This window comes from Eucyclogobius newberryi, unplaced genomic scaffold, assembly GCF_026437365.1.
Source record: "Eucyclogobius newberryi isolate DKJ021-1_F unplaced genomic scaffold, fEucNew1.0.hap1 SCAF_22, whole genome shotgun sequence".
Lineage (NCBI taxonomy): Eukaryota > Metazoa > Chordata > Actinopteri > Gobiiformes > Gobiidae > Eucyclogobius > Eucyclogobius newberryi.
In genome coordinates this window covers 3930532-3943895 of record NW_027315857.1, presented here as the reverse complement: position 1 = coordinate 3943895, position 13364 = coordinate 3930532, and the positions used below count along the sequence as shown (strand labels likewise).

The window sequence follows — 13364 nt, the reverse complement described above, 5'->3', positions numbered from 1 at the left end:
AATGGATGGAGACCGTTTTAGCTCCATTTTAAAGGATACATACTCAAATGATGAAAACACCCCAAAAGACAACCTGCGGGTAATTATTTCATCTCTAAAGACAGCACAGACTCCACCCCCTTTTTTGTTTTCTCGTGTTTCAGATTCAAACTTAAAGTTGGGTGGAGCAGATTCTATCAGAACTACATTTCCTGTGTTTTTGTCAAGCCATGTTTCAGTTAAAAACATAAAATCAAGATTATAAGAAGAAATAAAATTATTAATTAAGAGAGATTTGTTACATAAGGATCTGACATTTAGCACAGCAAGTTTCAGACTAGTTTCAGTGGGACTGGGCTTTATCTTTTCACAGGGAATATGAATCACATTTCTCAGATTGGGCCTGACTCGCATTTTGTTTTTCCATCTGTGTGATGATGTGACTACAGAAATAGCACTAGGGGGGGCTCTTTTTACATAGGGCCCCGGGTTGGTTTGATTTTTAATGTGACAATAAGTCCCGGCAACGCTGAGACCCAGTGCATCCTAGCTATGGGAGATACCAGGTAAAAGGCGAGGTTGGATGGGTGGTGGGGCTTTTGTAGCCAAGGAGAGTTTGGGACCAGGTGAGAGGCGAGGGGGGATGGGTGGTGGGGCTTTTGTTGGTGTAGTCGGTATAGCCCTTGCTATATTGGGCGTGAGTGGAGCCATCTTAATGCCTGATTTGATCAGACTTTCAAAATGGCTGGGAAGGCCCATGGGTGAGAGTGGAGATGAGAAGGAGAATGATGAATCTTTAGTGGGAGTAGATGTTGCAGGGGGAACCCAGGGCTGGTGTGAAGGCAGGGGCGATGACAGGGATGTTGTTGGGCTTGTCACAGATGGGTCCAAGGCCTTTGAAGATTGTTCCTTTGCTGGAGGCGGTGGAGGTGAATGTGGAGCAGCTGGAGCTGAATCCTTTGCTGGTGGTGGTGGAGCAGCTGCTGATGAATCCTTTGGTGGAGGCTGAGGTTGTGGTGCTTTTGATGTTGAAACATTGGCTCGGTCTCTGGCTGAGGGAGCAGGAATTCTTCTCTCATTCCTCTCTTCTCTAACTATCTGCTCAGGACCCTGTCCAGGCCCAGTCCAATGCCTCAGAGCGTGGAGCAGGTTCTCTGTCAGCACCCTCACTCCACCTCTGCATAGGTGGGGGCCATTTCTCTTAAACAGGTCCTCTCGTTTCCAGAATAGATAGAAGTTCTCAATGTAGTGTAGTCCTCTCGGGGAGCACTCTTTGGACAGCCATGTGTTCAGCTGAAGAAGCCGGCTAAACTTGTTTATCCTCCTGTCGATGTTTGGAAGAGGTCCACTTATGAAAGTTTTGATTTCCATTTTATCAAGCACGTCGAATAACTTCAAGAAGTCTTTTTTCAAAACTTCAGTCTGTTCCCGCCGCATGTCCACTGCACCCACGTGCACAATCAGCTGTTTAGCTCCTCCATGCTTAGCCATAATATTTGGAAGGAGTGACGTTATCTCAGAAACAGTGGCGCTTGGAAAAGAATGTGTGTTTATCTTTTCATGCGTCATGTGACTTATCGCGCCGTCCCAAACTAAAACAATCTGCGTGACCTTGGCAGATCCTCCTCGCTGTATTTTGGCCACGTCATCTTTCCTTTTTTCATTTAATTCCATCTCTGAAAGTGGTAAAAATCTGTTGGTGAGCTGTATTTTAGGTGACTTCACGTTATCTTTGTATCGTTTAGGCTTTGCTCCAAGTTTGTTCCAAGAAACAGCCTGGTCTTTCTGGTTTTTAGACAGTTTTGGAAACGACACAGAGTCACTGCGGTTTAGGTTGAAAGTAGCAGTTTTTCTTGTAAAAAGTGTGCTCTTCTTACCGTCGGTTGACACAGGAATGGTATCGTGAAGAACTTTTTCAGATTCCAAAACAAATATCCGTGTTTTCAGCTCATTAATTTCTTGTTGATATTTCCGACAGCGTTCACAGTCTTTCTCACTTCTTCTGCCGGACATGTCGCTGGCGTCAGATATGTCGTTAAAACTGGAAAAATGTTCTTAAAATCCTTGGTTTACTTGAAAAAGTCTAAAGCAAAAATGTTTGGAAGACAAAAACTGATTAAAAAGAAAAATAAATAAGGAAAGCAGCGATAGCAAGCGGAGCGAGCAAAAAAGCGTGTGCACTCTTCGGAAGCAGGAAGCAAATGTCACAAGTAATAGCAATAATGACACAGTGAACACGATCATAATGAGGTATCACTTGTTGAAATCGGTGAAAGCGTTAGGGAGTTGAAAGGCGCCGAAGGTCAGGAAAAAACTGGAAAATATAATAATAATAATAACTAGATTTTGCAATGGCTGAAGCCATTGCTTGAGTGTCTGCATTCTTGCTGAAAGTGTACATGTGTGTAAGTACAAATTTGTTGAAGTGTGAAGTTGTTTGAAGTTGTTTAATTGTGTTAAAAGTTTTTTTTGTGTTAAAAGTACTTTTTGTGTTAAAAGTACTTTTTGTGTTAAAAGTATTTTTTGTGTTAAAAGTACTTTTTGTGTTAAAAGTATTTGTGTTAAAAGTTTTTTTTGTGTTAAAAGTATTTTTTGTTTTAAAAGTATTTTTTGTGTTAAAAGTACTTTTTGTGTTAAAAGTATTTTTTTTGTTAAAAGTATTTTTTGTGTTAAAAGTATTTTTTGTGTTAAAAGTACTTTTTGTGTTAAAAGTATTTTTTGTGTTAAAAGTATTTTTTGTGTTAAAAGTATTTTTTGTGTTAAAATTATTTTTTTGTGTTAAAAGTATTTTTGGTGTAAAAGTATTTTTTTATGTAAAAGTATTTTTTATGTAAAAGTACTTTTTTGTGTAAAAGTACTACATGTGTGTACAAGTACTACATGTGTTTAAATACTAATGTGTTGAATTCTGAACGTGTTGAAAGTGTTTGGAAGTGTGGAAGGGTTAATATTTGTTGAAAACATGAATTGTGTTCAATGCCACATTTATTACAATGGGTTAAAGTACTTTTGTAAATACTGTAAAAAGTACAGGTAGTACAAATGTCAAAAGTAATAGCACACGTAAGACTGTGAAAGCGATCGTAATGAGGTATTACTTGTTGAAATCGGTGAAAGCGTCAAGGAGTTGAAACTTACCGAAGGTGGAAAAGTGTCAAAATACTTTTGTAAATACTGCAAAAAGTACAAGTATTACAAATGTCAAAAGTAATAGCAGTAATGAGACAGTGAAAGCGATCGTAATGAGGTATCACTTGTTGAAATCGGTGAAAGCGTTAAGGAGTTGAAACGCGCCAAAGGTTTTGGACGTGAAAGGGTTAAATATTATACTTTTACAAATACTGCGAAAAGTAAAAGTAGTACAAATGTCACAAGTAATAGCAATAATGACACAGTGAACACGATCATAATGAGGTATCACTTGTTGAAATCGGTGAAAGCGTTAGGGAGTTGAAAGGCGCCGAAGGTCAGGAAAAAACTGGAAAATATAATAATAAAAATAACTAGATTTTGCAATGGCTGAAGCCATTGCTTGAGTGTCTGCATTCTTGCAGAAAGTGTACATGTGTGTAAGTACAAATTTGTTGAAGTTGTTTAATTGTGTGAAATTGCCGAATTTGTGTAAAAGTACTTTTTTGTGTAAAAGTACTTTTTTGTGTTAAAAGTTTTTTTTTGTGTTAAAAGTGTTTTTTGTGTTAAAAGTACTTTTTGTGTTAAGTATTTTTTGTGTTAAAAGTTTTTTTTGTGTTAAAAGTATTTTGTGTTAAAAGTTTTTTTTGTGTTAAAAGTATTTTTTGTGTTAAAAGTATTTTTTGTGTTAAAAGTACTTTTGTGTTAAAAGTATTTTTTGTGTTAAAAGTATTTTTTGTGTTAAAAGTACTTTTTGTGTTAAAAGTATTTTTTGTGTTAAAAGTATTTTTTGTGTTAAAAGTATTTTTGGTGTTAAAAGTACTTTTTGTGTTAAAAGTATTTTTTTGTGTTAAAAAGTACTTTTTGTGTTAAAAGTATTTTTTGTGTTAAAAGTATTTTTTGTGTAAAAGTATTTTTTTATGTAAAAGTACTTTTTTTGTAAAAGTACTGCATGTGTGTACAAGTACTACATGTGTGTACAAGTACTACATGTGTTTAAATACTAATGTGTTGAATTCTGAATGTGTTGAAAGTGTTTGGAAGTGTGGAAGGGTTAATATTTGTTGAAAACATGAATTGTGTTCAATGCCACATTTATTACAATGGGTTAAAGTACTTTTGTAAATACTGTAAAAAGTACAGGTAGTACAAATGTCAAAAGTAATAGCACACGTAAGACTGTGAAAGCGATCGTAATGAGGTATCACTTGTTGAAATCGGTGAAAGCGTTAAGGAGTTGAAACGCGCCAAAGTTTTTGGACGTGAAAGGGTTAAAATTTATACTTTTACAAATACTGCAAAAAGTGCAAGTAGTACAAATGTCAAAAGTAATAGCAATAATGAGACAGTGAACACAATCATAATGAGGTATCACTTGTTGAGATCGATGAAAGCGTTAGGGAGTTGAAACGCGCCGAAGGTCAGGAAAAAACTGGAAAATATAATAAAAATAATAAAAAACACTAGAACATATAGTGTCTGCGAGACATCTCGCAGACACTCAACTAGATTTTGCAATGGCTGAAGCCATTGCTTGAGTGTCTGCATTCTTGCTGAAAGTGTACATGTGTGTAAGTACAAATTTGTTGAAGTGTGAAGTTGTTGAAGTTGTTTAATTGTGTGAAATTGCCGAATTTGTGTAAAAAGTACTTTTTTGAGTAAAAGTACTTTTTGTGTTAAAAGTATTTTTTTGTGTTAAAAGTACTTTTTGTGTTAAAAGTACTTTTTGTGTTAAAAGTTTTTTGTGTTAAAAGTACTTTGTGTTAAAAGTACATTTTGTGTTAAAAGTACATTTTGTGTTAAAAGTACATTTTGTGTTAAAAGTATTTTTGTGTTAAAAGTATTTTTGTGTTAAAAGTATTTTTTGTGTTAAAAGTACTTTTTGTGTTAAAAGTACTTTTTGTGTTAAAAGTACTTTTTGTGTTAAAAGTACTTTTTGTGTTTGTAATGTAGCTGTATGTACCATTACATAGGCTTAGGAAGAGTACAAGGAAACAAGTAGATGTTTAAAAGGATTTATTGAGAAGGTTGTGGTGTAAGTTGACCTGCAACAGAAAAGAGAATGTAACTGTTGGTTAATCAAAATTAAATTATACCTTACCTGATGTGTCAGCCATTTTAGGTGCGCCAGACAAAGGAGTCCCCAGGGAGACGGAGCACCTTAAGTAGGTTCCGGGACAGAACATTGGGGGAAAATAGGAGGGGTGTTTTAGGGAATTGACTGTTTTAGAATATATGTTGAGATTGAAATTGTGCACAGTAAATTAAATAAAGAATATATTTTTGTATTTAATTGAAGTATGTATATTGACACTGTTTTTCTACAGTTAGCTTTTATCTGTGCGGTTTTAGGAAGATTGAAACTTACCTGGTCCTCGGAGTAGGAGGGTCCAGTTAACCCAGTGGCCTATAAAAGGCGCCTGGCGGCAGTTGCTCGTGTCTTGCTGCTGTGTGAACATGTTGCTGTATTTTAAACCAGTTTCTTGTGTGTAAATCACTGTAAAATAAATGCACGTGGATCTGCATCATCTAAACCGTCTCAGCTCTGCTCTGTCCTCGTCAATGCCGCTGAGGTTGCTATCCGGGCGTAACAATTGGTGTCAGAAGCTGGGGCCCAGGCAGCAGAGTAACTGAAGATGAGTACAAGAAGGAGAGTGCAGATTGATCAACACAATGATCCAGATGTGGGGACAAGTGAAGCTGCTGACCAGGGGACTGAAGCAACTTGTAACCCTGTGGACAAGTTTGAAGAGTTGACTGCGCTGGTAAGGACACTCGCACAGTCGCAGGCAGCCAGAGATCAGCGTCTTGAAAGAGAAGCAGCACAACAAGAAACAAAATGGAAAAACCTACAGCACCAAATGAGAGAAATGCAGTCTTTGGTGACTTGCGTCAGCCAAAGACGAGACCAGGAGCGGGAAATGGCTCCCTCTACAGATGAGACCGTTGATGAAGATGAAGGCCCCAGTCACTGAGCAGAACCGATTTTACAGAGAGATGGTGATCCACAGAGAGCCAAAGCTGTTGCCTCTGTCTCCAGACGATGACATTGAACATTTCCTCACCACTTTTGAGAGAATGGCTCAAGTCTGCAGATGGCCAAGAGATGAGTGGGCTCTCCGCCTAGTGGCTCTTCTCACAGGCAAGGCTCGCAGTGCATATGTACAAATGGACATTACTGATGCTGAAAATTATGCAAAAGTGAAAGCTGCAATATTGTCAAAATATGAAATCACATCAGAGACTTATCGTAAAAGATTCCGATCTACAGAGATCCTCCCGGATGAAACCCCAAAGGAACTGTATGTGCGACTGAAGGACCTGTTCTTAAAATGGGTCAAACCAGAAAAAAATACAAAACAGGAGATTACAGAGACATTAATTTTGGAGCAGTTCCTGCAAATGGTTCACCCAGAGCTCCAAGTTTGGATCCGCGAACGGGACCCAAAGACTGCAGAACAAGCAGCAGAGCTAGCAGAGGTTTTCCAAGCAGCAAGGAAGGGATTCAACACCACCTATGGCCACAACTCTAACCAGGCGCAGAGAAGCAAAGACAGAGAATATGGACACAGAGCTCAAGCCCAAAGTAAGTCCAATGGGGGTGAAAGGGCTTTTGGTCAGAACAGGGCTTTGTCAAGACCTAGACACTTTACATCCAGCAATATTCAAAGGTCACACCCTGGTAACTATGTACATAGGTCCGATAGAGAAGTCAGGTGTTACGTGTGTAATGGGCTAGGTCATACCCAGTACTCTTGCCCTCTAGCCAATGAATCAAAGCCATCTCTTTACTGTGCAGTGCCTAGACCTGTTTTGCCCGGCCGTTTTGTAATAACCCAGAAAGCACATACCTCCCCAGTACTGATAAATGGTTACCGTACTACAGCTCTGTTAGATACGGGTGGGTTTCAGTCCGTGGTTTTGTCCAGTCTGGTGTCAAGGGAGAAATGGAGTGAGGATAAAACTAGCATTAGCTGCATTCATGGAGATGAACACCAGTATCCTACAGCAGAAGTCTACTTGACAGTTGGAGGTCAGACTTTTTCTGATGCCAGTAGCTTTAGCTCCAAACCTACCCTTTGATGTGATTCTTGGTAATGATGTTCCAATCTTGCTGGACTTGGTGCAAGAATCAGAATCTGTCCCTGAGAACCTAAAAATACCTGAGAATTTACCAGAAAAAGCAAAGTCATCTAAAACTTTTAATATGGTTACTACAAGGGCTCAGAGTGCAAAAGAGTCCTTACAAGAGTTACCATTCTGGGGGGAAGACTTTGAGCATGTGGGGGGAAAACCTGTTAAATCCAAGGCACAAAAAAGGCGTGAAAAGTTCAAAGTAACTGCTAGCAAACTCACAGAAATTCCAGTCAAACCCTCTCATCACATAGAGCTGGAACTTCCACCTGATGTATCCACTCTGCAAAAAGAGGATGCAACCCTAAAACCTTGGTTTCAAAAAGTGTCAGAAATTGAAGGGGTGAAACAGGGCAGCCCAGGGTGTGTAGAGGAGGCAACATACATCATTAAAGCGGGCATTTTATATCAATGCAAAGGTAATGTGCAAGCCTTAGCAGTACCAAAACCATTCAGATTCCAAATTATGGAGCTCGGACATTCAGTACCATGGGCGGGACACATGGCGTTCCAAAAAACTTTATGCAGAATTACAAGCAGATTTGTTTGGCCGGGCATATACAGTGACCTGTCAAAATTCTGTAATTCATGTGAAATATGTCAACTTGCTTCATCCCGCAAAGCCCCTAGAGCTATGTTGCAGCCTCTACCTATCATTGAAACTCCATTTGAAAGAATAGGAATGGACATTGTTGGGCCCTTAGAACGCAGCAGTACAGGGAACAAGTTCATTTTAGTAATCTGTGATTATGCAACTCGGTATCCGGAGGCTTTCCCTTTAAAAACAATTAAAGCCAGAAATGTTGCTAATTGTTTGTTACAGCACTTTTCCAGGGTGGGAATACCAAAAGAGGTTTTGACGGACTGTGGGACAAACTTTATGTCTAAATTATTACAGCAGGTTTATAAGCTCCTTGGGATTAAGGGTATTAGGACCACCCCATACCACCCCCAGACGGACGGGCCAGTTGAGCGGTACAACCAAACATTAAAAAATATGCTGCGCAAGTTTGTCTCTCACACAGGAGCGGACTGGGACCAATGGTTGCCGTATCTGCTGTTTGCATATCGTGAAGTGCCACAGGCTTCAACGGGGTTCTCACCATTCGAGTTGCTCTATGGACGTCAAGTAAGGGGGCCACTGGACCTCCTCAAAGACTACTGGGAGAACCCAACCCCCTCAGAAGAGAACGTGGTGGCTTACGTGATAAAAATGAGGCAACGTCTGGAAGATATGTCTGCATTGGCACAAGAGACTATGAAGACTTCTCAACAAAATCAGAAGACCTGGTATGACCGCAAAGCTAGAGAAAGAAGCTTTGAAGCTGGCCAGAAGGTGCTACTTCTACTCCCCACCTCCGACAGTAAACTCCTCTCCAAATGGCATGGTCCCTATGAAATCAGCAGAAGAGTGGGTAAGGTCACATATGAACTATTTATGCCTGACAGAACAAAAAAACACCAAACGTTTCATGTGAACTTGTTAAAAGAGTTTCAGTCTCGCCAGGAATCTGTCCCTCAGCTGCTGATTTGTGGGGTGCAGGATGAAGAAATACCAGAGAAGTTTATGCCTGGAAGTCTGGTTGAATCAGCAGGCATAGAGATGTCACATTTGTCTGTCTCCCAGCAGGAACAAGTGACTCCTCTCATTGACCCAGAACTGTTCAAAGACTCTCCTGGTTACACAGACCTAGTCCAGCACAACATCCGGCTAAAGAGAGAGGCTCCTCCATGTCGAAAGAGCTACAGAATTCCAGAGCGGTTGGTGCAAACATTGAAAAAGGAAATAAAATTGATGCTGGAACTAGGCATAATTGAAGTTTCAAATAGTGAATGGTGCAGTCCAGTGGTTCTGGTGCCCAAAAAGGACGGCTCTCTAAGATTTTGCATTGATTTTCGCTACTTAAATTCTGTTTCATTGTGTGATCTTTACCCAATGCCTAGAATTGACGAGCTGGTGGAGCGAGTGGGGCAGGCAAAGTACATTTCCACCTTAGACCTGAGCAAAGGCTATTGGCAGGTGGCATTGGCTCCAGAAGTCAAAGAACTGACAGGATTTAAAACTCCGTTTGGTATGTACCAATTTCGAGTGATGCCTTTTGGACTGCAGGGTGCACCAGCTACGTTTCAAAGACTAATGGACTATGTTCTGAGAGATGTTTCAGAGTTTTCAGCTGCATACTTGGATGATGTGGTTATCTACAGCCAAACCTGGGAAGAACACATGGCTCATCTGGAACAAGTCCTGCTATGCATAAAATCCGCTGGCTTAACTATCAACCCTAAGAAATGCTGTCTGGCTCAGAGAGAGGTGGAGTACCTGGGTTTTGTCATTGGACATGGCAAACTTAGGCCCCAGGTGGAGAAAATGGAGGCCATCTATTCCTTCCCCATTCCAGCCACTAAGAAGAAGGTGAAAAGTTTCCTAGGTCTGGTCGGCTGGTACAGGAAATTCATTCCCCACTTTGCAGACCGCTCAGCTGTTCTAAATGACCTCACCAAATCGGCAGCACCAAGAAAGGTAAAATGGACTGACCAATGTGAGTGTGCTTTTAGGGACCTCAAGGAAGCCCTGAACAAATGCACCGTTCTGCAAACTCCGGATTTTGACAAATCCTTTATCTTACAAACTGATGCATCAGGAGTGGGCCTAGGTGGAGTTCTGTTGCAGGAGGTGGATGGAGAGAGGAGACCAGTTGTGTTTCTGAGCAGGAAGCTGTTGGACAGAGAGACCAGATATTCGACCGTGGAAAAGGAGTGCTTGGCCATGAAGTGGGCGATTGAGTCGCTGAGATACTACCTGTTGGGCCGACATTTCAGTTTGGAAACGGATCATCGTGCTCTCCAGTGGCTCCACAAAATGAAGGACTCGAATACGAGAATTGCTGGTTGGTACCTGGCTTTGCAACCATTCAACTTCTCTGTTTTCTACAAGCCTGGCAAGTCAAACATAGTTGCTGACTCACTGTCCAGAGTGTTTGAAGAGTAGATGTACTTTATCCGTAAAAGAGGGGGGAAGAAATGTAATGTAGCTGTATGTACCATTACATAGGCTTAGGAAGAGTACAAGGAAACAAGTAGATGTTTAAAAGGATTTATTGAGAAGGTTGTGGTGTAAGTTGACCTGCAACAGAAAAGAGAATGTAACTGTTGGTTAATCAAAATTAAATTATACCTTACCTGATGTGTCAGCCATTTTAGGTGCGCCAGACAAAGGAGTCCCCAGGGAGACGGAGCACCTTAAGTAGGTTCCGGGGCAGAACATTGGGGGAAAATAGGAGGGGTGTTTTAGGGAATTGACTGTTTTAGAATATATGTTGAGATTGAAATTGTGCACAGTAAATTAAATAAAGAATATATTTTTGTATTTAATTGAAGTATGTATATTGACACTGTTTTTCTACAGTTAGCTTTTATCTGTGCGGTTTTAGGAAGATTGAAACTTACCTGGTCCTCGGAGTAGGAGTGTCCAGTTAACCCAGTGGCCTATAAAAGGCGCCTGGCGGCAGTTGCTCGTGTCTTGCTGCTGTGTGAACATGTTGCTGTATTTTAAACCAGTTTCTTGTTTGTAAATCACTGTAAAATAAATGCACGTGGATCTGCATCATCTAAACCGTCTCAGCTCTGCTCTGTCCTCGTCAATGCCGCTGAGGTTGCTATCCGGGCGTAACAGTGTTAAAAGTATTTTTTGTGTAAAAGTATTTTTTTAATGTAAAAGTACTTTTTTGTGTAAAAGTACTGCATGTGTGTAAAAGTACTACATGTGTGTACAAGTACTACATGTGTTTAAATACTAATGTGTTGAATTCTGAATGTGTTGAAAGTGTTTGGAAGTGTGGAAGGGTTAATATTTGTTGAAAACATGAATTGTGTTCAATGCCACATTTATTACAATGGGTTAAAGTACTTTTGTAAATACTGTAAAAAGTACAAGTATTACAAATGTCAAAAGTAATAGCAGTAATGAGACAGTGAAAGCGATCGTAATGAGGTATCTCTTGTTGAAATCGGTGAAAGCGTTAAGGAGTTGAAACGCGCCAAAGGTTTTGACTGGAAAGGGTTAAAATATTATACTTTTACAAATACTGCAAAAAGTACAAGTAGTACAAATGTCACAAGTAATAGCAATAATGACACAGTGAACACGATCATAATGATGTATCACTTATTGAAATCGGTGAAAGCGTTAGGGAGTTGAAAGGCGCCGAAGGTCAGGAAAAAACTGGAAAATATAATAATAATAATAATAATAAAAAACACTAGAACATATAGTGTCTGCGAGACATCTCGCAGACACTCAACTAGATTTTGCAATGGCTGAAGCCATTGCTTGAGTGTCTGCATTCTTGCTGAAAGTGTACATGTGTGTAAGTACAAATTTGTTGAAGTGTGAAGTTTGTTGAAGTTGTTTAATTGTGTGAAATTGCCGAATTTGTGTAAAAGTACTTTTTGTGTTAAAAGTATTTTTTGTGTTAAAAGTACTTTTTGTGTTAAAAGTATTTTTTGTGTTAAAAGTATTTTTTGTGTTAAAAGTACTTTTTGTGTTAAAAGTATTTTTTGTGTTAAAAGTATTTTTTGTTTTAAAAGTATTTTTTGTTTTAAAAGTATTTTTTGTGTTAAAAGTATTTTTTGTGTTAAAAGTACTTTTTGTGTTAAACGTTTTTTGTGTTAAAAGTATTTTTTGTGTTAAAAGTATTTTTGGTGTTAAAAGTATTTTTGGTGTAAAAGTATTTTTTTATGTAAAAGTACTTTTTTGTGTAAAAGTACTGCATGTGTGTAAAAGTACTACATGTGTGTACAAGTACTACATGTGTTTAAATACTAATGTGTTGAATTCTGAATGTGTTTGGAAGTGTGGAAGGGTTAATATTTGTTGAAAACATGAATTGTGTTCAATGCCACATTTATTACAATGGGTTAAAGTACTTTTGTAAATACTGTAAAAAGTACAAGTAGTACAAATGTCAAAAGTAATAGCACACGTAAGACTGTGAAAGCGATCGTAATGAGGTATCACTTGTTGAAATCGGTGAAAGCGTCAAGGAGTTGAAACTTACCGAAGGTGGAAAAGTGTCAAAATACTAATACTTTTGTAAATACTGCAAAAAGTACAAGTAGTACAAATGTCAAAAGTAATAGCAGTAATGAGACAGTGAAAGCGATCGTAATGAGGTATCACTTGTTGAAATCGGTGAAAGCGTTAAGGAGTTGAAACGCGCCAAAGTTTTGGACTGGAAAGGGTTAAAATATTGTACTTTTGCAAATACTGCAAAAAGTACAAGTAGTACAAATGTCAAAAGTAATAGCAATAATGACACAGTGAACACGATAATAATGAGGTATCACTTGTTGAGATCGATGAAAGCGTTAAGGAGTTGAAACGCACCGAAGGTCAGGAAAAAACTGGAAAATATAATAAAAATAAAAAACACTAGAACATATAGTGTCTGCGAGACATCTCGCAGACACTCAATAATAATAAAAAACACTAGAACATATAGTGTCTGCGAGACATCTCGCAGACACTCAATAATAATAATAAAAAACACTAGAACATATAGTGTCTGCGAGACATCTCGCAGACACTCAATTAGAATAATAATAAAAAACACTAGAACATATAGTGTCTGCGAGACATCTCGCAGACACTCAATAATAATAACTAGAACATATAGTGTCTGCGAGACATCTCGCAGACACTCAATAATAATAAAAAACACTAGAACATATAGTGTCTGCGAGACATCTCGCAGACACTCAATAAAAAACACGAACATATAGTGTCTGCGAGACATCTCGCAGACACTCAATTAAGGTTAATTAAGGAGTATTTTAATAACGTGTTACTAAATAGTCCTTTTTCAGTGAGATGACTGCACCGAGGACATTTGAGAGGACTGTGGACACATTAAGACACAGCCAACAGTGGACTAAAGCCTATAAGACATAAGACATATAAGAGATATAAGACATATAAGACATACGCTGCGTCTCCTGCTCCCGTCTCTCATGTTTCTCCTCCCTCAGCTGCTGGAGCTCCTGTCTCAGCCTCTCAGACGCCTCCTCCAGACCCCGGACCGTCTCCCTCTCCCTTTGCAGGACGTCCCGCAGCAGAAGAACCT

General features: G+C 39.1%; 1 protein-coding gene across 1 annotated transcript in view; it reads right to left on the bottom strand.

Moving 5' to 3' along the window:
* The window catches only part of rpgrip1 (RPGR interacting protein 1), a 67766-nt gene that overhangs the window by 42641 nt on the left and 11761 nt on the right, over positions 1-13364 (bottom strand). Inside the window, exon 11 of the mRNA XM_072459417.1 lies at positions 13227-13364. This exon is cut by the window's right edge and continues 80 nt beyond it. Coding sequence (XP_072315518.1) covers positions 13227-13364 — 138 coding nt within the window. The remainder of the gene's footprint in view (positions 1-13226) is intronic.